This window comes from Coregonus clupeaformis, unplaced genomic scaffold (genome assembly GCF_020615455.1).
Source record: "Coregonus clupeaformis isolate EN_2021a unplaced genomic scaffold, ASM2061545v1 scaf0131, whole genome shotgun sequence".
In the NCBI taxonomy this organism is placed as follows: Eukaryota; Metazoa; Chordata; class Actinopteri; order Salmoniformes; family Salmonidae; genus Coregonus; species Coregonus clupeaformis.
Genome location: NW_025533586.1, coordinates 569,858 through 595,813, shown reverse-complemented (window position 1 = coordinate 595,813; position 25,956 = coordinate 569,858). Strand labels below are relative to the sequence as shown.

Sequence of the window (25,956 nt, the reverse complement as noted above, 5' to 3'; positions counted from 1 at the left end):
AAGATATGGAGTCTCATAATGACACCATGGCAACATAAAGATATGGAGTCTCATAATGACACCATGGCAACATAAAGATATGGAGTCTCATAATGACACCATGGCAACATAAAGATATGGAGTCTCATAATGACACCATGGCAACATTAAGATATGGAGTCTCATAATGACACCATGGCAACATAAAGATATGGAGTCTCATAATGACACCATGGCAACATAAAGATATGGAGTCTCATAATGACACCATGGCAACATAAAGATATGGAGTCTCATAATGACACCATGGCAACATAAAGATATGGAGTCTCATAATGACACCATGGCAACATAAAGATATGGAGTCTCATAATGACACCATGGCAATATAAAGATATGGAGTCTCATAATGACACCATGGCAACATAAAGATATGGAGTCTCATAATGACACCATGGCAACATTAAGATATGGAGTCTCATAATGACACCATGGCAACATAAAGATATGGAGTCTCATAATGACACCATGGCAACATAAAGATATTATTTTTCTTGTAATGATCTGAGTTTGTGGGAAAGGATTTCATTATGTTGTCCTTTATACTGTATTTATTACAGTAACAATCTATAGAGCTAAATAAACAAACATTTACATTCTTGGAGGAGTTGCCTGCATGAATGTTTTTGTCCAGCTCTGCAAACAGATTCACTTTTGGGAACTTTACTGACACAAAACAAGAACATCTGCCCACTGGGCACACCACGTCATAATTTGGTAATATTTGAATATTTGGTTGAGACGTTGATCAGTGAGATTCCAACCTATATTCACCCACTCAAAAAGACAGCCAAAATTTAGTTGAATTTCCAATTTGTTATCAATTTGCTTTCAACCATCTAAAAGCACAACCAAATATCAATGGAAAAACAATGTCTGATTTTTGGTTTAGTTGTCACCCAAATGTTTATGATGGCACTTTCAACCATTTAAAAGCACAGCAAAGTTCAAATGGGAATACAATGTCAGATTTAGTTTATTTAAACAACAATTCAATGTGTTATAACTGTGCTTCATCTAATAGCACAACCCAATGACCTGGATTGCAGTTGAGAATGAGATTACATTAAAGTACATGGCGCAAGTGATCAATGCTGTTTTTGATATTCTGTGCAGATTATTATAGCAATTGTGACAGACCTGCGACCTTTGCATGCTATCTTGAACGTGCACGCATTCCATGATTCCTTAAGAACACGTTTATAGTTACAAATAGCCTCAAAATGTGGCCATGGATGTGTTACTCATTAAGGTTGAACGTTACATTCGTTTGTAAGACAGCCTTAATTTAAGGCTATTTACTGTATTACAAAAGTAATATTGAAACGCGTTTGGTTGACAACGCAACCAAATATCAACATTTCAAGGAGATGTATGTACTGCTTGGATAGTTTCATCTGAGCAACTGGCTTAATCCCATTCTTTAACTTTTATTTTTGGGTTGAGTTGGAGACGTGAATCCAACACATCATTTGTTAAGTTAACCTGTCGACAAGTCAATGGGCTATTTACTGTATTTCAAAAGTGATATTGAATAGTGTTTGGTTGTCAACGCAACCAAATATCAACATTTCAAGGAGCTGGATTCACGTCTTCATCTCAACCAATAATCTACGTTAAAGAATTGGACTAAATCACTATATTCTCAAACCCTACAGCCCAACCTGAGGTCAAACCCTACAGCCCAACCTGAGGTCAAACCCTACAGCCCAACCTGAGCACTCTGTTCCGCCACCTCTGGTCTCTTGGCCCTCCCAACCCTACAGGAGGGCATCTCCAGCTCAGCCCAATCAAAGTTCTTCTCTGTCCTGCCACCCCAATGGTGGAACAAGCTTCCCCAAAAAACTCAGGACAGCGGAGTCCCTGCCCATCTTTCGAAAACGTCATAAATAAGATCCTACATATAATTACTGAACATGTCTATTATTCAGTTGGATGTAAATGAGTTTAAACACTGATAGATGAAGGGCCAGACTGTAACAGATCATCATATATCCTGAAATACCCAGATGGTTGAGTCAGAAAACAGAGAGAATATATAGAGTCTGGAATGAACCACACACCCACACACCCACACACACACACACACACACACACACACACACACACACACACACACACACACACACACACACACACACACACACACACACACACACCGCAGAACACACCCTGTCACACATAGCTGTGGAAAGTCTTGTCCGTGAGCATTTCTTGTTGCATAAATAGGTTCTTGTTGTGCATCATTTTTCTAACAGCTTTATGTGTGACAGCCAATCAGCCCATAATGCATTGCAGATACCTAACTATAGAAGTAGGAATAGAGAAACATGCACAACAAAACAGGCTGTGGCAATAGGAGGTAGGCCCAATGACATCAAGTTAAAATAACCTCACTCAGCACATATCATGGGGTCCTTTAAGTAACATCTACAATAATAACATCCACTGTAATGTAGTTATACAGCCATCTCTTTCCTAATTATAACTCAGACCTTTTATTTGCAAAAATGGATTTCCCATCCTCTCTGCCAAGATAAACCCCTGCGTGTGTGTGTGTGCGTGTGTGTGCGTGCGTGTGTGTGTGTGTGTGTGTGTGTGCGTGCGTGTGTGTGTGTGCGCGCAGTGGACCATCCTCATTGCTAAGGCACGCAGCCCACAAGAGAGACAGGCACAGGAAGGAGAACGCTGTCACTTCCCCAAAATACACAGAGGGCTGGGCAAATGTGAGTGAGTGTGTGTGTGTGTCTATCTGGTGTGGTGTCATAGACAGCCTCCCAGGGCTGGCCATTTCCCAGCAGTCTGTGCTGTGTCTGCCCAGGACCAGCGTGTGGTCGGCCATCGCTGGCAACAGGAGCGGGCGGCGCTGAACGCTCAGTGCCCAAACCAGGATACCAAGGATGCCCAGCTCTCCACAGCGAGACCATACGGTATTCCTCATCCCTCTACCAGCCTACTGACCGCTCACAACCAAACCTAGGCTCCATAACAGTGTTCTGCAATTCTAGTCCCAATGAATTAACTGATCTCCAAGCGCTTGATTGGTTGAGCCAAGTGTGCTAGTAGTATGCTAATCTCTCGTGGGCAGACTGTGTAAATATAAATGGTACCGTAGACCTATGACAGAGCTATATACTATGGGCACCGATAGCTAACAAGCAGTAATAGTTCTGGTGCTTGGGTTTTTTGTCACTGGCTCTTTGGACAAATCACGATTTCGCTGGTTATAGCAACTTTCAAATTTTGGAAGGGGGCCCATAGACTTGCCTGTAACTCGCAAAGAGAGAGAGGATGGAGCTCCTTATTCCCGGTTCTGTTTCTCATTGTAGCATCTCTTTATCTCTTCTCTTAACGGGTATAGACCCAGAACTTAATTGAGCAGCTGACCAATTAGGTGAGACTTCAGTTGTGGGTTAACTGAGATTAGTAGTACTGCATTAGTCTGCATCTAAAGCATGCTCAGGACCAAAGCCACACACTGGGCAAAAACTGGTTTAATCAACGTTGTTTCCACGTCATTTCAACAAAAAAAAATCTATGACTTTGAATCAACATGGAAAACTGATTGAATTCGCAAAAAGTAATCAACGTAAGGGATTTTTGTATTTTTTCACCCAACTTTTAACCTAAATCCAATGACATGGTAAAATGTTTTCTTGATTTTACGTTGAATTCACGTTAGTTGACAACTCAACCAAGTGTAAATCAAAACTAGACGTTGAAATTACGTCTGTGCCCAGTGTGCCGGCTTTATAGTGACTGACTGGAAGACTGACAGACTGCATCATGGACATCTATGGATTCATTAGAAGGGATCCATTCAGTCACAGACATTACCAACTCAGCAGGGCAGGCCAGGGGCTGTCATAACCAACTAGTGCTCACAGTCTCACGTCAGAATTAATTATTCATCCATGTTTCTCAAATGTCAAATTTCGAAGTTGTTCCAAACATCAAATTTCGAAGTGTTTAAGGTTAAGTTTAGGCATTAACTCCGAACTGTTAAGGATTAGGCATTAACTCTGAATGGTTAAGGTAAGGGTTAAGGTTTGGGATAGGCTTAAAAAATATATATCAAAAATAACTTTCTATCGCTGGATTCGGAGTTAATGCCTAACCTTAAAAATTCGGAGTTAATGTCTAAACTTAACATTAAAGACTCCGAATTTTGACGTTTGGAACAACTTCGAAATTTGACATTTGAGAAACATGGATGAACATGGATGAACCTACTTGAAGGTAACAGCACTCACTATCGCACCTAGTGGCCGGTCTCTTACGTAATCTCCCTACGTCCTCAAACATGGATGGACGTTGAATACTGAAAAAAAAAAAAAAAAGGATTCTCTGGTCTGATGAAACCAAGATTGAACTCTTTGACCTGAATGCCAAGTGTCACGTATGGAGGAAACCTAGCACCATCCCTACAGTGAAGCTAGTCAGGATCGAGGGAAAGATGAATGGAGCAAAGTACAGTGAGATCCTTGATGAAAACCTGCTCCAGAGCGCTCAGGACCTCAGTCTGGGGCAAAGTTTCACCTTCCAACAGGACAACGACCCTAAACACACAGCCAAGACAACGCAGGAGTGGATTAGGGACAAGTCTCTGAATGTCCTTGAGTGGCCCAGCCAGAGCCCGGACTTGAACCCAATCGAACATCTCTGGAAAGACCTGAAAATAGCTGTGCAGCAACGCTCTCCATCCAACCGGACAGAGCTTGAGAGGATCTGCAGAGAAGAATGGGAGAAACTCCCCAAATACAGGTGTGCCAAGCTTGTAGCGTTATACCCAAGAAGACTCAAGGCTGTAATCACTGCCAAAGGTGCTTCAACAAAGTACTGAGTAAAGGGTCTGAATACTTATGTAAATGTGATATTTATGTTTTTTATGTTTAATAAATTAGCAAACATTTCTAAAAACCTGTTTTTGCTTTGTCATTATGGGGTATTGTGTGTAGATTGATGAGGGAAAAAAACAATTGAATCCATTTTAGAATAAGGCTGTAACATATCAAAATGTGGAAAAAGTCAAGGGGTCTGAATACTTTCCGAAGGCACTGTATACTTTTCATAATATTTCCCCTAATGTTATTAGCCTACCTCCTCTCTCTCTCTCTCTATTGTTGCTTCATTCCTTCCTTGCATTCAACAGTTAAATGAAAATAAGTTTTGTTGTCCTTATCTTCATCATTCTAATGACATCCTTGAATAATTTAGGACTAGAATTAGATGCAGAAGGCTACCGCTTCTCTTCACGAAGTTTGAATGGTTATGGGTGTGAATAAATAACTGCTATAGCCTACCGCCATCGCACATTCGCTCTTCTTTCAAACTATCCTTTCTATTGGCTGCTGTATTAACATACAGAAAAAAAGAACTTGCGTCCCTCTTTGAAGTCTATTGGTATAAGAAATGCTAAACAAAATGATGTCCAGCAAGCTATTCTAGTCTAGTTTTTCTTGCATGGGACTCCAAGAGGTAAGGAGCGTTTTTTAAGGAGAGGCCAAAGGAGCACAGGTGCTTGCATATTGCGCAAGAGACAGAGGCTATAAGTTAGAAGCTTATTATGCATAACCCATCATTAATTGAATGTATTACCTGAAAGAGGTTGGCTAGGACATCTATATATAAGGCTATATATCAATCTAGAACAGGAGATTCTATTTTGGATGCAATTTGAATGGAGTTGATGGAGAGAGAGAAAGACCGCAAGAGAATGCTCTCGCATGTGCACTGGTTCAAGCAATGAAAGTTACCATGATGAGATGATAGGTCTACATGCATTGTGAACTGCGCTCCATACTGAGATGGGCTGTCTGTCCCCAACATGAGCGTTGATTCCTCATGCGGAGGCTGTAGAGAAGCCAGATTTAGACATCGCATATAATTTAACAGTTCCATTTCACGCCATGCTGTTCATATAAATAATTTATTATAATTGACCAGTTTCTCGCAGTTATTTATCCTGGGAAAAGGGAGTGGTTTTGGGTGGTAAATCCCAGTAAATCTCGGTAACCGTGTCCCTGCCATTCAACCCTAACAAATACACACACACACACACACACACACACACACACACACACACACACACACACACACACACACACACACACACACACACACACACACACACACACACACACACACAAACAGACACTCTGTCATTTTCTCACGCTCTCAGAATTCAACGGTTCATCAGTTCACCATCCAGACCGCTTCACAGCCAAAACATCCACACATCATCTGGTCCAGGACACTACAACTACAGACTGCTCGGATAGATTCCCTTAGGACACAGACACAGACAGACTGACAGGTCCAGGATCAGGTATGGCTCTCCCCAACCGCCTAGGGGTCAATGGTAACTGTCTAGCTTATGTCTGCTCTCAGAACAGCCAGAGACAGAGATATTACTCATTCTCATCATGCCCAATCATATGGGGGATATGGTGCTGCTTTAATCACTTTAACTGAGAAGAGAGAATGGAGGAGAGAGAGAGGGTAGGCAGAGAGATACGGAAATGAGAACCCAGGGATGGAGAGAAAAGGGTAAGATGAGGGAGGAGGAGGGGAAGGGAGAGATGAGGGAGGAGGAGAGGAAGGGAGAGATGAGGGAGGAGGAGAGGGAGGGAGAGATGAGGGAGGAGGAGAGGAAGGGAGAGATGAGGGAGGAGGAGAGGAAGGGAGAGATGAGGGAGGAGGAGAGGAAGGGAGAGATGAGGGAGGAGGAGAGGAAGGGAGAGATGAGGGAGGAGGAGAGGAAGCGAGAGATGAGGGAGGAGGAGAGGAAGGGAGAGATGAGGGAGGAGGAGAGGAAGGGAGAGATGAGGGAGGAGAGGAAGGGAGAGATGAGGGAGGAGGAGAGGAAGGGAGAGATGAGGGAGGAGGAGAGGAAGTGAGAGATGAGGGAGGAGGAGAGGAAGGAGAGATGAGGGAGGAGGAGAGGAAGGGAGAGATGAGGGAGGAGGAGAGGAAGGGAGAGATGAGGGAGGAGGAGAGGAAGGGAGAGATGAGGGAGGAGGAGGGGAAGGGAGAGATGAGGGAGGAGAGGAAGGGAGAGATGAGGGAGGAGGAGAGGAAGTGAGAGATGAGGGAGGAGGAGAGGAAGGGAGAGATGAGGGAGGAGGAGAGGAAGGGAGAGATGAGGGAGGAGGAGAGGAAGGGAGAGATGAGGGAGGAGGAGAGGAAGGGAGAGATGAGGGAGGAGGAGAGGAAGGGAGAGATGAGGGATGAGGAGGGGAAGGGAGAGATGAGGGAGGAGAGGAAGGGAGAGATGAGGGAGGAGGAGAGGAAGGGAGAGATGAGGGAGGAGGAGAGGAAGGGAGAGATGAGGGAGGAGGAGGGAGGAGAGATGAGGGAGGAGGAGAGGAAGGAGAGATGAGGGAGGAGGAGAGGAAGGGAGAGATGAGGGAGGAGGAGAGGAAGGGAGAGATGAGGGAGGAGGAGAGGAAGGGAGAGATGAGGGAGGAGGGGAAGGGAGAGATGAGGGAGGAGGAGGGGAAGGGAGAGATGAGGGAGGAGGAGGGGAAGGGAGAGATGAGGGAGGAGGAGGGAAGGGAGAGATGAGGGAGGAGGAGAGGAAGGGAGAGATGGAGGAGAGGAAGGAGAGATAGGGAGGAGAGGAAGGAGAGAGATGAGGGAAGAGGAGAGGAAGGGAGAGATGAGGGAAGAGGAGAGGAAGGGAGAGATGAGGAAGGGAGAGATGAGGGAGGAGAGAGGAAGGGAGAGATGAGGGAGGAGAGGAAGGAGATATGAGGGAGGAGGAGAGGAAGGAGAGATGAGGGAGGAGGAGGGAAGGAGAGATGAGGGAGGAGGAGGGAAGGGAGAGATGAGGGAGGAGGAGGGAAGGGAGAGATGAGGAGGAGAGGAAGGGAGAGATGAGGGAGGAGGAGGGAAGGGAGAGATGAGGGAGGAGGAGGAAGGGAGAGATGAGGAGGAGGAGAGGAAGGGAGAGATGAGGGAGGAGAGGAAGGGAGAGATGAGGGAGGAGGGGAAGGGAGAGATGAGGGAGGAGGAGGGGAAGGGAGAGATGAGGGAGGAGGAGGGGAAGGGAGAGATGAGGGAGGAGAGGAAGGGAGAGATGAGGGCAGAGGAGGCAATGAGAGCTAGAGAGGAGAGGTGTTGAATTTACAATGAATAATGGAACTATGATGTGCTGCCAATATTAAACATTACAAAACTCGTACAAAACTATTTGCAGAGCAAAGATCACCTATATGGTTACAGGAATAAATGATTGACAGCTGAATAATTCCTCCTAAATGGATTTTCATATTCTTCATGTCCTCCCTCATTTGCATGAAGCTCATTCTGGGTGTTAAGCTGTGGAGAGGATTCCGGTTAACCTGCAGGTTAGCAGAGTACACGGGAATATATTAACTTCTCTTGACAGGCTTTGGGAGTAGAAAGATTATCTCCACAGTAAGGATGTTTAAGTTTTGGTCAAATATGCAGGAGTTTAGAGGTTGTCTATTCAGTGAGTGTTGTTGAAGTTTTGGTAGAGTATGTGGGAGTTTTCTTTTGTTGCCAGTAAGACGACTCCAGGGTAGGTCCTGGCATTACCGCTATATAACTTCCTCCTCACACAGCCCCATTACCTTGTTAATGTGTGGAGATAGGCATCAAGGTGCCGCTACGACAGAGTGGAGCGGAGACAGGGGCCAACGGCAGCTAAATTACTTCCACATTTCTCCCAAACGTTTTCCATGCCGTCATATGTCTACACTACACACACTGACCCATGTACACACAAGCAGGAACCACACACACATACACACATTTTTCCTGCCTCAGCAAAGATCCATTATAGAAACATTGACTGAGAACAAAATGATCAACATTGGTGTATTCCATAGAAAGGAAGATGAAGAAGAGAAGAGAGAGAGGAGGAGAGAAGAGAAGAGGAGAGAGGAGGAGAGAAGAGGAGAGAGGAGGAGAGAAGAGGAGAGAGGAGGAGAGAAGAGGAGAGAGTAGGAGAGAAGAGGAGAGAGGATGAGAGAAGAGGAGAGAAGAGGAAAGAAGAGGAGAGAGGAGAGAGGTGGAGAGAAGAGGAGAGAGGTGGAGAGAAGAGTAGAGAAGAGGAGAGAGGATGAGAGAGGAGGAGAGAAGAGGAGAGAGGAGGAGAGAAGATGAGAGAGGAGGAGGAGAGAGGAGGAGAGAAGGGGAGAGAAGAGGAGAGAAGAGGAGAGAGGAGGAGAGAGGAGAGAAGAGGAGAGAGGAGGAGAGAGAAGAGAGTAGGATAGAGGAGGAGAGAAGAGGAGTGAGGAGGAGAGAGGAGAGAAGAGGAGAGAGGAGGAGAGAAGGGGAGAGAGTAGGAGAGAAGAGGAGAGAGGATGAGAGAAGAGGAGAGAAGAGGAGAGAAGAGGATAGAGGAGAGAGGTGGAGAGAAGAGGAGAGAGGATGAGAGAAGAGGAGAGAAGAGGAGAGAGGATGAGAGAGGAGGAGAGAAGAGGAGAGAGGAGGAGAGAAGAGGAGAGAGGAGGAGGAGAGAGGAGGAGAGAAGGGGAGAGAGGAGAGAAGAGGAGAGAAGAGGAGAGAGGAGAGAGGAGAGAAGAGGAGAGAGGAGAGAAGAGGAGAGAGGAGGAGAGAAGAGGAGAGATGAGAGAGAGAGGAGGAGAGAAGAGGAGAGAGGAGAGAGGAGGAGAGAGGAAGAGAGGAGGAGAGAGGAGAGAGGAGGAGAGAAGAGGAGAGAAGAGAGAGGAGGAGAGAAGAGGAGGGGAGGAGAGAGGAGGAGAGAAGAGGAGAGAGGAGGAGAGAAGAGGAGAGAGGAGGAGAGGAGGAGAGAGGAGGAGAGAGGAGGAGAGAAGAGGAGAGAGGAGGAGAGGAGGAGAGGAGGAGAGAGGAGGAGAGAAGAGGAGAGAAGAGGAGAGAGGTAGAGAGAGGAGAGAGGAGTAGAGAGGAGGAGAGAAGAGGAGAGAGGAGGAGAGAAGAGGAGAGAGGAGGAGGAGAGAGGAGGAGAGAAGGGGAGAGAGGAGGAGAGAAGAGGAGAGAAGAGGAGAGAGGAGAGAGGAGAGAAGAGGAGAGAGGAGAGAAGAGGAGAGAGGAGGAGAGAAGAGGAGAGATGAGAGAGAGAGGAGGAGAGAAGAGGAGAGAGGAGAGAGGAGGAGAGAGGAGGAGAGAGGAGGAGAGAGGAGGAGAGAAGAGGAGAGAAGAGAGAGGAGGAGAGAAGAGGAGGGAGGAGGAGAGAGGAGGAGAGAAGAGGAGAGAGGAGGAGAGAAGAGGAGAGAGGAGGAGAGAAGAGGAGAGAGGAGGAGAGTGGAGGAGGAAAGAGGAGAGAGAAGGAGAGAGGAGGAGAGAAGAGGAGAGAGGAGGAGAGGAGGAGAGGAGGAGAGAGGAGGAGAGAAGAGGAGAGAAGAGGAGAGAGGTAGAGAAAGGAGAGAGGAGTAGAGAGGAGGAGAGAAGAGGAGAGAGGAGGAGAGAAGAGGAGAGAGGAGAGAGGAGGAAAGAGGAGAGAGGAGGAGAGAAGAGGAGAGAGGAGGAGAGATATGCAAGACTGACCCTACACGGGCAATCTTCAGTTGCTTATAACATCAGTGCCCAGTGGGAAGCTTTTTTTACTTCAATGTTTGTAAACAAAGTAAATGTAAACAAACACTGTAGCCTCAAACCATGGTTAAAACTAAACTCAGCAAAAAAAGAAACGTCCCTTTTTCAGGACCCTGTCTTTCAAAGATAATTCGTAACAAGCTTGTTTTTGGACACAGGTCCAGGAATGGCTAAAGGATTCCAATATTTACCTGGAACTAACCTTGCAGATAGCATTACTGGGTGATCTGAAAAGTCATAGTCAATCAATCAATAATATAATAATACTTTTAGCAAAAATGTTTATTTTTAATTCACAATCTGTAGAAGCAATGAGAATAGAAAGGTTCAGAACTTTTGTAAAACATCACAGTACGGTCGAAATATATATGGCAAATAGAAATCCTATTGGATGGTGTTAAGAGATAGATGGGAGGTATTGAATAGAGTTGAAGGATGGGACTAATAACAAATAACAACAAATAATAACAAAGATAGCTAATAATGTAAGCATACTGTGTCCATAATAAGTATAAAGGTTGTATGTTGGGAGCTTTTGGGGAAAGAGCACAGTTAGAAAGATATGGCATTTAGAAGCAAACCGGATGGACATCATGAAATGATCGGAGAGGTTGAGAGTAGAAGAAGTTCAGGAGCAAAAAAATAAATAAATATATATATATATATATATATAGATATAGAATTATTGTAAAATTAACTCTGTCCATAAGGTGTAGATAGTAAGTATAGACCGGAAGTAGAGGCCTGGGCGTTGTTGTTCACTAATTTACTCCAAGTAGGGAAAGGATGGTGGGGTTGAAAAGTAATAAAGGGGAATATATATATAAAAAATAAAAAAAAACATGGGGGATTGGAAGTGATGCAGACAATTACATTGATAGAAGATACAATCTATCTGCAATATTAAGCTGATCCATCCCACCAGAAAAAAAAAAAAAAAAAAAAAAAAGATAATTCGTAACAATCAAAATAACCAGGAACGCACAATCCCTCCATCAGTGCTCAGACTGTCCGCAATAGGCTGAGAGAGGCTGGACTGAGGGCTTGTAGACCTGTTGTAAGGCAGGTCCTTACCAGACATCACCGGCAACAACGTCGCCTATGGGCACAAACCCACCATCACTGGACCAGATAGGACTCTTCACTGACGAGTCGCTGTTTTGTCTCACCAGGGGTGATGGTCGGATTCGCGTTTATCGTCGAAGGAATGAGCATTACACCGAGCCCTGTACTCTGGAGAGGGATCGATTTGGAGGTGGAGGGTCCGTCATGGTCTGGGGCGGTGTGTCACAGCATCATTGAACTGAACTTGTTGTCATTGCAGGCAATCTCAACGCTGTGCGTTACAGGGAAGACATCCTCCTCCCTCATGTGGTACCCTTCCTGCAGGCTCATCCTGACATGACCCTCCAGCCTGACAATGCCACCAGCCATAGCGTGATTTCCTGCAAGACAGGAATGTCAGTGTTCTGCCATGGCCAGCGAAGAGCCCGGATCTCAATCCCATTGAGCACGTCTGGGACCTATTGGATCGGAGGGTGAGGGCTAGGGCCATTCCCCCCAGAAATGTCCTGGAACTTGCAGGTGCCTTGGTGGAAGAGTGGTAACATCTCACAGCAAGAACAGGCAAATCTGGTGCAGTCCATGAGGAGGAGATGCACTGCAGTACTTAATGCAGCTGGTGGCCACACCAGATACTGACTGATACTTTTGATTTTGACCCCCCCCCCTTTGTTCAGGGACACATTATTCAATTTCCGTTAGTCACATGTCTGTGGAACTTGTTCAGTTTATGTCTCAGTTGTTGAATCTTGTTATGTTCATACAAATATTTACACATGTTAAGTTTGCTGAAAATAAACGCAGTTGACAGTGAGAGGACGTTTCTTTTTTTGCTGAGTTTATAATGTTGAGATCATGGCTGGGCAGTCCTTCCATCCATAGCTCTGAATTTGAGAGTGGTTACATTTCTCCAACCCAATCCCTCAGCTGTTTACCGAAACAGGGGCAGGGAGGATATTTGTTATTGTTTCAACTGCTGGTTTCCGCTTTAAATCAGTGTTTTGGGACATCTTAATCCTCCTCCCCAACTGGCTGGCCTGTAAAGTTGATCCAGAGGGAATCACATCGAACCAAAACCATTTCGGATCACTTCTTTTTGATGAGTAACACCATGGTGATGTCATCATCTTATCTAGTGGCCGGATGAGAGTGAAACCTTTGGGCCGCCCCCGAAACACACCAAACCATCATTACATTTTAGTCATTTAGCAGATGCGCTTATGCAGAGAGCAGATGCGCTTACAGTTAGTGCATTCATTCATCTTTCATCTTAAGGTAGCTAGGACTACAGAGACAACCAAAAGGACTACAGAGACAACCAAAATGACTACAAAAGGAACTACACACTCAACTAAGCAGAAACATGAGTGACATTGCCAAAGGCCCAAATCCACTTCGTCTTCCAAAACTAAGTTTTAAGAGCACTTTTAATGTGCAGTCACGTTCAGTATGAAAGCCTGATCGAAGCATGGTCATGTTGATTACTGAGACCCGGTTAGAGCACGTCATGCTTATTAGCTCCAGTGGGGTCACTTTCCCACAGAACTGGTGTTGCTGTTAGTTTAGGGCTAGCTTGGGCTAGCTTGGGGCAGCTCAGGGCAGCTTAGGGTAGCTTGGGATAGCTTGGGGCAGCTCAGGGCAGTTTAGGGTAGCTTGGGCTAGCTTGGGGCAGCTCGGGGTAGCTTGGGGCAGCTCGGGGAAGCTTGGGGTAGCTTGGGGAAGCTCGGGGCAGCTCGGGGTAGCTTGGGGCAGCTTGGGGAAGCTTGGGGCAGCTTGGAGTAGCTTGGGGTAGCTTGGGGAAGCTTGGGATAGCTTGGGATAGCTTGGGGTAGCTTGGGGTAGCTTGGGGTAGCTTGGGGTGGCTTGGGGCAGCTTGGGGTAGCTTGGGAGAGCTTGGGGAGCTTGGGGCAGTTTAGGGTAGCTTGGGGTAGCTTGGGGAGGCTTGGGGCAGTTTGTGGCAGTTTAGGGTAGCTGAAGCCCACTGGGATATACACATACATCTGAGGGGCAGGACTGGCTTCTCTTTGTCTCTGACACTGTTGTCTTTCTCCATCACCCCTTGCTCCAAACTCTCTCTTTAATCAGTCTCCCTCCATCTCTCCCTCACATCCCACACTCCTGAAAGTGGAACAGACTGTGAGTGACATCCCTCCCTCAGTCCGGCAGGTCTATACCTCATCTCAGAGAAGAGGAGAATTGGCCAGTTCTCTATATATGGATGTGATTGTATGTGAAAACACATTTCAGCAAAGGTCAAGCATACAACCCAACCACTTCCTTACACTCCTTCAACAACCTTGTTTTCCAATTAACCATAATCTAGGTCAGGAATGGGCAACTGGCAGCCTGACCCCCCTTTCGTAGTCCCACTGACCAAGTTCACAAAAAATGAAATAATATTTTTTTTAGGAACTCAGTCGGAGTCTCGACTTATTAGCCCATGGCAGCAATTTGTATTTTTTATTCGTAAGTTAGTCTAACGGCCAGCTATCTAAACTTGTAGTAAGCATGGTGGAATTACCTTACCGGCAGGGGTGGGGCCCATTGATAATAAGTTAACATATTAAAAACAGCAAACATTTGCCTCCATCCTATGGTAAAATGTGTCGAACTGCAGGAAATTAGCTGTAAAACTTAGCAACGTTAGACATCCCACTGGGCAAATACTGGTTGAATCAATGTTGTTTCCACGTCATTTCAACAACAAAAAGCAATGTGATGACGTGGAAACAAAGTTGATTCAACCAGTTTTTGCCCAGTGGGATGACTAATGTCTAATGTTGCTAAATGACACCATCACCAATGGTTATTATGACTTCAAAACACACCTCTCTCATTCATGAGGCTGTTGGTCTTGGAGAGAGGTGGACACAGAGGCCTGCCAAAATGGACACTGCCCTGCCCTGACATGGGCCACCATGCAGCAAAGGTGTGTGTGTGTGAGTGCACGTGTATATGTGTGTGTGAGTGCACGTGCGTGTGTGTGTGTGTGCGTGTGTCTCTAAAATGCAAGGTGCCACTGGAACATTAAGTTCATAGTCCTCTGTAGCTCAGTTGGTAGAGCATGGCGCTTGCAACACCAGGGTTGTGGGTTCGTTTCCCACGGGGGGCCAGTATGAAAATGTATGGTCTCACTAACTGTACGTCGCTATGGATAAGAGCGTCTGCTAAATGACTAAAATGTAATTGTATGATGTACAGTAGCTTGCAAAAGTATTCACCCCACTTGGCATTTTTCCTATTTTGTTGCCTTACAAACTGGAATTAAAATATATTTTTTTAGGGGTTTGTATCATTTGATTTACACAACATGCCTACCACTTTGAAGATGCAAAATATTTTTGGGGGTGAAACAAACAAGAAATAAGCGTGCATAACTATTCACCCCCCAAAGTCAATACTTTGTAGAGACACCTTTTGCAGAAATTACAGCTGCAAGTCTCTTGGGGTATGTCTCTATAAACTTGGCACATCTAGCCACTGGGATTTTGCCCATTCTTCAAGGCAAAACTCTCCAGCTCCTTCAAGTTGGATGAGTTCTGCTGGTGTACAGCAATCTTTAAGTCATACCACAGATTCTCAATTGGATTGAGGTCTGGGCTTTGACTAGGCCATTCCAAGACATTTAAATGTTTCCCCTTAAACCACTCGAGTGTTGCTTTAGCAGTATGCTTTGGGTCATTGTCTTGCTGGAAGGTGAACCTCCGTCCCAGTCTCAAATCTCTGGAAGACTGAAACAGGTTTCCCTCAAGAATTTCCCTGTATTTAGCGCCATCCATCATTCCTTCAATTCTGACCAGTTTCCCAGTCCCTGCCGATGAAAAACATGTGGTGTTCTCGGGGTGATGAGAGGTGTTGGGTTTGCGCCAGACATAGCATTTTCCTTGATAGCCAAAAAGCTCAATTTTAGTCTCATCTGACCAGTGAACCTTCTTCCCTTTGTTTGGGGAGTCTCCCACATGCCTTTTGGCGAACACCAAACGTGTTTGCTTATTTTTTCTTTAACAATGCCTTTTTTCTGGCCACTCTTCCGTAAAGCCCAGCTCTGTGGAGTGTACATCTTAAAGTGGTCCTATGGACAGATACTCCAATCTCCGCTGTGGAGCTTTGCAGCTCCTTCAGGGTTATCTTTGGTGTCTTTGTTGCCTCTCTGATGAATGCCCTCCTTGCCTGGTCTGTGAGTTTTGGTTGGCGGCCCTCTCTTGGCAGGTTTGTTGTGGTGCCACATTCTTTCAATTTTTTAATAATGGATTAAATGGCGCTCTGTGGGATGTTCAACGTTTCTGATATTTTTTTATAACCCACCCTGATCTGTACTTCTCCATGACTTTGTCCCTGACCTATTTGGAGAGCTCCTTGGTCTTCATGGTGCCGCTTGCTTGGTGGTGCCCCTTGTTTAGTGGTGTTGCAGACTTGTATATATACTGAGACAGATATACATGTGACAGATCATGTGACACTTAGATTGCACACAGGTGGACTTTATTTAACTAATTATGTGACTTCTGAAGGTAATTGGTTGCACCAGATCTTATTTAGGGACTTCATAGCAAAGGGGGTGAATACATACATTGAGGGAAAAAGTTATTTGATCCCCTGCTGATTTTGTACGTTTGCCCACTGACAAATAAATATTTTTGATATTTTGGACACACTGTCCTCAGGCTCCAGCTTTATGTTGTATGTTGATCGTATTAAAACAAAGAAAACAATTTGAAGTTGTTGTTTTTAAGTTATATATACTATGATTTTTCCGGTCCGGCCCACTTGGGAATAGATTTTCCTCCATGTGGCCCCTGAGCTAAAATGAGTTTGACACCCCTGATCTACAGTGAGGGAAAAAAGTATTTGATCCCCTGCTGAATTTGTACGTTTGCCCACTGACAAAGAAATGATCAGTCTATAATTTTAATGGTAGGTTTATTTGAACAGTGAGAGACAGAATAACAACAACAAAAATCCAGAAAAACACATGTCAAAAATGTTTTACATTGATTTGCATTTTAATGAGGTAAATAACTATTTGACCCCCTCTCAATCAGAAAGATTTCTGGCTCCCAGGTGTCTTTTATACAGGTAACGAGCTGAGATTAGGAGCACACTCTTAAAGGGAGTGCTCCTAATCTCAATTTGTTACCTGTATAAAAGACACCTGTCCACAGAAGCAATCAATCAATCAGATTCCAAACTCTCCACCATGGCCAAGACCAAAGAGCTCTCCAAGGATGTCAGGGACAAGATTGTAGACCTACACAAGGCTGGAATGAGCTACAAGACCATCGCCAAGCAGCTTGGTGAGAAGGTGACAACAGTTGGTGTGATTATTCGCAAATGGAAGAAACACAAAAGAACTGTCAATCTCCCTCGGCCTGGGGCTCCATGCAAGATCTCACCACGTGGAGTTGCAATGATCATGAGAACGGTGAGGAATCAGCCCTGAACTACACGGGAGGATCTTGTCAATGATCTCAAGGCAGCTGGGACCATAGTCACAAAGAAAACAATTGGTAACACACTACGCCGCGAAGGACTGAAATCCTGCAGCGCCCGCAAGGTCCACCTGCTCAAGAAAGCACATATACATGCCCGTCTGAAGTTTGCCAATGAACATCTGAATGATTCAGAGGAGAACTGGGCAGTGGCGGCTGGCCGATAGAGGGCGCTAGGGCGCCGCCCCCTTAAATAAAATTATTTTAAAAAATAAAAAAATAAAAAATAATAATAATAATAATAATAAAAACATCAGTATGTCAATATTTGTGTGTTTGAAATATGGAATGCACACAGTAATATGTGTAAGATATGATAGAAAATCATATTCGCAACCTTTCCTCTGCCTGTCAAACGCCTCGTCAGCTCTGGGCGATACAGAAAGTGCCCCGAGGAGGCGGGTCTACGTAGCAGTTAAGCCAATTGCTAATTTAAGATATGAATGTATGACATAAAATGTAGTCAATAAGCGATCTTAAATCGAATCCAAGGAGGGCGATTATTTTACCGCCCCAAGCTCGCCCCCTGATAAAATAAGGACCGGGGTCCAGTGACGCCATTTTTACTAGACAACAATGGCGAACGCAAACGTTACTCCTCCAAGACCCAACCCTAACTCGGGTGAAATCTCTCCTCCAAGATCCGTTTGAGAGGAGAACTTTGTCAGAGAAAGTTCGGGTGAAAGAGCTGGGCCCAGATCAACCTGACCTCTCAATCAGACAGCAGGCTAGCGAGAAAGGGAAGCAGTATATGCGCGGCTTCTCCCGTAGCTGGTACACCAGGAAGGCTTGGCTAGCTGGGTGCACTGATGCTAATGCTTTATTTTGCTTTCCGTGCTTGCTTTTTAAAACCACGGGGTCAGATTCAGCATGGACAGGTACCGGAGTGAGGGATATGAAGCACCTGTCAGAGAAGGTAAAGAAACATGAGAACACCAGGGCACACATGGACAACTCTGTAAAGCTAGCTGTATTAGGAAGGGTGAACATTGCTACGCAGCTGGATGACGGCCACAGGATTGCGGTGAGGAAACACAATGAGGAGGTGGATAAAAACAGGCACATTCTATCCAAAATTATCGATTGTGTGAAGTTCTGTGGGGCTTTTGAGTTGGCCTTGCGTGGGCACGAGGAGACTGACTCCTCAGACAACCCCGGCATTTTCCGGGGCTTAGTGGATTTTGTTGCCTCCCTCGACAGTGTGCTGGAGGAGCACCTGAAGACAGCTACCGTTTTTAAGGGCACGTCAAAGACGATACAGAACGAGCTGTTGGACTGTATGCTGTCAATGCTTAAGGATTACATCCTGGAGGAAGTAAAGAGTGCTGATTTTATCGCCATTCAAGCTGACGAGACGACTGACGTTTCCACCCACTGCCAGTTGGTGCTTGTGTGAGTGATTATCATAGAGCCGTCACAATTATATTTGTTTTAGTATTTTAAAAGGAAAGAGAAGACACAATCAGACGTTGATAATAATGCAGGAAAGTACTACACAGTTTGTAATAATTATTCAGGTGTCCACCAGGTCAATTTCTAGAAGAGGCCTAGTTGTTATTGAATATTAACTTTATTGCTAAGTGAACAGCAGAACAAAATTATGTTGCATCCCTCTCACAAATGTAATAGAAAAAGGCTTTAAAACGTAATAACATCAGTTAATTATGTACATCACAGGTTAAAAGCAGTTACTAGACATAGTTTGTGTGTATATACACACTGTCTGTCTGTCTGTCTGTCTGTCTGTCTGTCTATATATATATATATAAGTCACTGGTTGTGTGTTGAGGGGGAATTACAGTGAGTTAAGAAGTCTGATTGCAAGTTATCAAATTAAACTTTATTTTTTGGACCCAGGGCCTCAATTCCCTCTTTGTGTGGGGACAGCGCATCTGACGAGCAGCAACAGCCCATCAAGCGACGGAGGATGCTGGGACCAGGAGAACAACAGAGGTTGGCTATAGAGGTAAGTTGTGATGTAATTGTCAGTGTTTCCCACCTAGAACTTTTTTCAGGCCTGGTAGTATGTAGCCAAAACCCTGAACAATCAGCACCTTGGTAATCATATACTTGAGTTGGACATAGGCATGTGTCAGTCAGGATCACTTGCATCAAAATAGCTTAATTGCAAATTAAAGCTGATGATGTATCTTTTACAGGTATGTGATACCATCCTGAGTCATGCCAAAGAGAGGTTCTCCTTCACCCAGCACCTCATCAGCGCAACACTATTGCACGGAGAGTTGTTCCCACAACACAGTGTGAAGTTCCCCGATACAGCGCTTGAAACAACCGTGGAGGCGTACCCCATGTTGAACAAGGCCAAGCTCAAAACCAAACTGTCCCTCATCTATGAGAACAGTGAGTTCAAGGCTTGTAGTGGTGCAGTGCCCCTGTACCAGTTCTTCATGGAGAACAACCTTCAGAGCACTTTCACAGAGACTGCCAGCCTCCTCAAGATCCTCATCACCACACCCATGACAACTGCTGAGTCAGAAAGGTGCTTCTCTACACTGAAAAGGATCAAGACCTTCCTGAGAAACAGCATGACACAGGATCGCCTGAACGCTCTGGCCATGCTCTCCATGGAGAAGAAACTTGTCAGGGACATTCCTGACTTTAATCAAAGGGTCATTGAGAGGTTTGCCACTCAGAAGGACAGACGGGCAAAATTCCTGTACAAATAAGATGACAGACACACACACACAGAGCAGCTCTGGCCGCATGTTTCTTTGTATATAGTTGACCTTAGCATAAAAAATCCAGTTATATATGGTACTCTAGAAAGTCTTAATAGTGTCTTTGCTAATATTACTGTATATATGTTGTTTTGTATCAATTAATTGTTGCAGTTCTGGAGCACATTAACAATTAGTCACATTTAGTATGATCATAAAATACTGTATGCTATTCTTCCAGTCAAAGGTTTGAGTTCATCCACTTGATATCCATTTCTATATTATACATCCTTTCATACAGTGTAAGATTTCCTATAAACTTTATAATAATTTCATGTTATTGTCCACTTTCCACTCTGTTCTGACAGCATGCCTGTTGCGTTGCCTGTTTACTACCAATGGTGAAAAGTTCACTTTAAATGCAAATGAAAGGCTTGGGTTTGTGTAATATGTTTTTGTGTAAGAATGCCTCAACTTTTTAATATTGGCATTAAATAATTACTGAATGTTTCACTGAGCACTGCTGTCCTGCAGTTTGTGTTAAAATATATCGCGATGGTTACAGGAAAAAAAAGTATGGCACAGCCCCACCGAGAATATTTTTCACCAGCCGCCACTGGAACTGGGTGAAAGTGTTGTGGTCAGATGAGACCAAAATGGAGCTCTTTGGCATCAACTCAACTCGCTGTGTTTGGAGGAGGAGGAATGCTGCCTATGACCCCAAGAACACCATCCCCACCGTCAAACAGGGAGGCGGAAACATTATGCTTTGGGGGTGTTTTTCTGCTATGGGGACAGGAGAACTTCACCGCATCACAGGGACGATGGACGGGGCCATGTACCGTCAAATCTTGGGTGAGAACCTCCTTCCCTCAGCCAGGGCATTGAAAATGGGTCGTATATGGGTATTCAAGCATGACAATGACCCAAAACACATGGACAAGGCAACAATGGAGTGGCTCAAGAAGAAGCACATTAAGGTCCTGGAGTGGCCTAGCCAGTCTCCAGACCTTAATCCCATAGAAAATCTGTGGAGGGAGCTGAAGGTTTGAGTTGCCAAACGTCAGCCTCGAAACCTTAATGACTTGGAGAAGATCTGCAAAGAGGAGTGGGACAAAATCCCTCCTGAAATGTGTGCAAACCTGGTGGCCAACTACAAGAAACGTCTGACCTCTGTGATTGCCAACAAGGGATTTGCCACCAAGTACTAAGTCATGTTTTGCAGAGGGGTCAAATACTTATTTCCCTCATTAAAATGTAAAAATAAATTTATAACATTTTTGACATGGATTTTTGTGTTGTTATTCTGTCTCTCAATGTTCAAATAAACCTGCCATTAAAATTATAGACTGATAATTTCTTTGTCAGTGGGCAAACGTACAAAATCAGCAGGGGATCAAATACTTTTTTTCTCTCACTGTATGCACGCACCACTTTTCCGTTATTTATTTTTTGCATTTCACTTCCCCAATTTGGACTATTTTGTGTATGTCCATTACATTAAATCCAAATAAAAATCCATTTAAATTACAGGTTGCAATGCAACAAAATAGGAAAAACGCCAAGGGGGATGAATACTTTTGCAAGGCACTGTATTATCAATTATCTGTAAGTTCCCTCAGTTGAGCAGTGAATTTCAAACACAGATTCAACCACAAAGAACAGGGAGGTTTTCCAACGCCTCGTAAAGAAGGGACCCTATTGGTAGATACGTAAACATTTAAATAAGCAGACATTGAATATCCATTTGAGCACGGTGAAGTTATTAATTACACTTTGGATGGTGTATCAATACACCCACTCACTACAAAGATACAGGCGTCCTTCCTAACTCAGTTGCCGGAGCGGAAGGAAACCGCTCAGGGATTTCACCATGAGGCCAATGGTGACTTTAAAACAGTTACAGAGTTTAATGGCTGTGATAGGAGAAAACTGAGGATGGATCAACTACATTGTAATTACTCCACAATACTAACCTAAATGACAAGAGTGAAAAGAAGGAAGCATGTACAGAATAAAAAATATTCTAAAACAGCATCCTGTTTGCAATACGGCACTACTAACTGTAAGTCGCTCTGGATAAGAGCTTCTGCTAAATGACTAAAATGTAAATGTAATGTAAAACTGCAAGAAATGTGGCAAAGAAATGAGCTTTATGTCCTGAATACAAAGTGTTATGTTTGGGGCAAATCCAACACAACACATAACTGAGTACCACTCTTCATATTTTCAAGCATGGTGGTGGCTGCATCATGTTATGGGTATGCTTGTCATCGGCAAGGGAGTTTTTTTTTAGGATGAAAAGAAACAGGATAGAGCTAAGCACAGGCAAAATCCTAGAGGAAAACCTGCTTCATTCTGCTTTCCAACAGACTCTGGGAGACAAATTCACCTTTCAGCAGGTCAATAACCTAAAACAGACGGCCAAATATATACCGGAGTTGCTTACCAAGATGACATTGAATGTTCCTGACTGGCCTAGTAACACTTTTGACTTAAATCGGCTTGAAAATCTATGGCAAGACTTGAAAATGGCTGTCTAGCAATGATTAACAATTAACTAAACAGAACTTGAAAAAATGTTTTAAAGAATAATGTGCAAATATTGTACAATCCAGGTGTGCAAAGCTCTTAGAGGCTTACCCAGAAAGACTCACAGCTGTAATCGCTGCCAAAGGTGATTCTAACATGTATTTACTCAGGGGTGTGAATACTTATGTAAATTAGATATTTCTGTATTTCATATTTAATAAATTAACTAAAATGTCTAAAAACATGTTTTCACTTTGCCATTATGGGATATTGTGTGTAGATGCGTGAGAAAAAAAATATTGTTAATCAATTTTGAATTCACACAACAAAATGTGGAATAAATCAAGGGGTATGAATACTTTCTGACGGCACTGTGTGTGCGGTAAGTGTGTGTGGTGCTTGCCCCAGAGAGCTGGGGCCTACACTCCACATCCTCCCACTCTATTTTCAGTCAGTCTGACCGCTTCTAGTGGTTCTCCCCCAGTCCAACCTCTCTCTTTACTGGGCAGGGAGTCTCTAGCGGTTCTCCCCCAGTCCAGCCTCTCTCTTTACTGGGCAGGAAGTCTCTAGCGGTTCTCCCCCAGTCCAACCTCTCTCTTTACTGGGCAGGGAGTCTCTAGCGGTTCCCCCCAGTCCAGCCTCTCTCTTTACTGGGCAGGGAGTCTCTAGTGGTTCCCCCCAGTCCAGCCTCTCTCTTTATTAGGCAGGGAGTCTCTAATGGTTATCCTACAGTAGTTGATGATCTCATAATCTCTCAGACACAAAAGCATCTTGATTAAAGGCCTGAGGAGCAGGTACACAACTACAGAGCCTCCGCAGCCCTTTCAACTCCCTTTTATTGTGGAACATGTTCCTAAATTTAATCAAAAACAGGCTCCCAAGTCCCAACCTTAATTCAACACACCTTAAGTTCCCTACAGTACAGTAGCAGTGTATCAACCAGCAGTTGATCATAGCTACAGTACTTCCCCACAGTTACTTTTCTCCCTCGTGTGCCAAGGTAATGGCTCTAACTCTGTACTTGTTCCTGCTCGGCCATACTAATGTAAAGGCTGAGTCTGTTACAGTCCCACACAACATCAACTGGATAACACCTTCAAAAGACCTTCCTCAGCATGTTAATATTACTCTGAATACGTACATACGGTATTTTAGAATGTTTGCTTTGCCGAACTAAGATTATCGCCTGAGGAAATGGAGAAAGGTAGAGGATTATAACCAGTGGTGTAGTGGAGGGTAAACGCAAGTTAACACAGTTTACCCACCTTTTTATTTGGCCAACAGTTTTATACACCTTTTGCAGAAAATTGCATTGAAAATATAGGGAGTGCTACTTTGTTCACTGTGACCGGCGATCAGAATTTACCCATCTATTGGTTTTACCACTTCATCACTGATGATATGGGTTTACATTGTGGTGAAGAAAGATAGAGGGTCATATGGGTTTACATTAGGGTGAAGAAAGATAGAGAGCATGATTATGAGTGTGGATGCTCACCTTCTCGACATGCATCTCCTACAAACCCAGGACAGCACCTCCACTCCCGAGCAGTGACCTGCCGATAGGCCACCTTGTAAGACGGCCTGACCATGGTCCTGTAGCTGACAGAGCACATGGTCAACACAGGAACGTCATCATTTTCACTAGTACTGCTATATACACTATAAGACAGCATTTCTATCAAAACAGGATTCTGGGGTCATCTGGTCCAGTCCTACCTGATGAGTTTGGAGCAGGGTCCTGGCCAGCGGCAGCCCTGGAACACTCTCTGCACCATGGTCTCTGTTCCATTGGGCACCTGGCACTTCACCGTCCTCAACACTGTGTACTGGCACCAGTTCCTGTAATCAGAGTCAGACCATATGGATCTTACTATCATAACATCTAACACCGGTCACAATGTAAAGTTGTCAAACACTCTAAAAACGTCTCCTGCATATATTTTATTCACCCCTTCACCCACTATTGGAGATGCAAATATACAATAATTGCAAGCATCACCTCTTGCCCCTTTCCCCAGAAATCTGATACCAGGGCTGATCATCAACAGTTTTAGTCAAACATTACACATTTCTCTACCAATGGTGACGTTGTAAATAAATTCTGTTTCATTTTGGCAAACCCTTGACTATCCTCACAATGGATCCTCTCCGTGCGTCATGATGTGCTCACCTGAGCTGAATGTTTGATCCGCTGCCTGGTGAACCGGTGCTCGCGCCCTGCTCCGAGTTGACGCGTTGAACAGTCACTCCGGGAACCTGGTAAATAAATCCCGTTCCCATCGAATGACAGATCAGACATATCCATATTATGCACAGAGCGCACGGGAGCGATGTCATTGCCAATGCAATCTCCACAGAGTTCCAAAATGCTACTTGTAGCATACACAGGGGGAGATTGCTTTCCAAAAAATCCACTGTAGTAGCCTACAGTAAGCGTTTATGAGTGCAGAATACAAGACAGAGTGCTGGATTAACCCAATAACTCAAGTCAAATGCATCACACTGACACCCTTGTCCATGGAATAATCTGCGTTTTAAACACTACTCTGACGTTGGACTCCCTGCGAGGATGGAGGAGTCAGATATCCACTGTAGCTGGTGAGGAAGAAAACCACGTGTGAGTACTGTCCCATCCGATCCGCCTCTAGGAGGAGAGATTTTGGGACGTAAATCAGCTGCTTCTCACAATTTTGTTTTAGAATAAAGGTTAAATTGCAAGGAATTTAAAACGATTTCACTTAATCCTATGGATTATATAAAGACACATCCTGTCACATTTTAGGGACTGTACGTTATTTATAATGAGTGATACCTGGAGAAAATTGGATCTCTCAGAAATGAAAATGGATGGCCCTCCCTTCAGTAAAATATATATTTTACCCGATCCACCGTGATCGCAAAAAAACTAACAAAAAGTCCCCTATACCCAAAATAATAATTAAAACATAAGTGGATAGCAGAGAACATGCTTACCGTTTACCCTCACTCATAGGACAGACCAGAGCCTTAGATATGCAGTTTTAAAAACGGTTCTTCGTTTTGTTAGCATTACATGGCAAAGTAGCCAGAAGGTGGTAGATTCGTAGACCACCACGGACAAGGGGTCTAATTTAAGTGCTGTTGTTGTGAAGTGGAAACATCTACAGTGAGGGAAAAAAGTATTTGATCCCCTGCTGATTTGGTACGTTTGCCCACTGACAAAGAAATGATCAGTCTATCATTTTAATGGTAGGTTTATTTGAACAGTGAGAGACAGAATAACAACAAAAAAATCCAGAAAAACGCATGTCAAAAATGTTATAAATTGATTTGCATTTTAATGAGGGAAATAACTATTTGACCCCCTCTCAATCAGAAAGATTTCTGGCTCCCATGTGTCTTTTATACAGGTAACGAGCTGAGATTAGGAGCACACTCTTAAAGGGAGTGCTCCTAATCTCAGCTTGTTACCTGTATAAAAGACACCTGTCCACAGAAGCAATCAATCAATCAGATTCCAAACTCTCCACCATGCCAAGACCAAAGAGCTCTCCAAGGATGTCAGGGACAAGATTGTAGACTTACACAAGGCTGGAATGGGCTACAAGACCATTGCCAAGCAGCTTGGT

The 25,956-nt window shown here is 44.3% G+C and overlaps 1 protein-coding gene across 1 annotated transcript in view; it reads right to left on the bottom strand.

Moving 5' to 3' along the window:
• Positions 1-24,905, bottom strand: part of LOC121567175 (collagen alpha-1(XXVI) chain-like) — a 44,512-nt gene extending 19,607 nt beyond the window's left edge. Inside the window, exons 1-3 of the mRNA XM_041877107.1 lie at positions 24,519-24,905; positions 24,065-24,187; positions 23,844-23,947 (exon numbers count right to left, since the gene is read on the bottom strand). Coding sequence (XP_041733041.1) covers positions 23,844-23,947; positions 24,065-24,187; positions 24,519-24,730 — 439 coding nt within the window. The 5' untranslated portion in view covers positions 24,731-24,905. The remainder of the gene's footprint in view (positions 1-23,843; positions 23,948-24,064; positions 24,188-24,518) is intronic.
• Between the last annotated feature and the right edge of the window lie 1,051 nt (positions 24,906-25,956).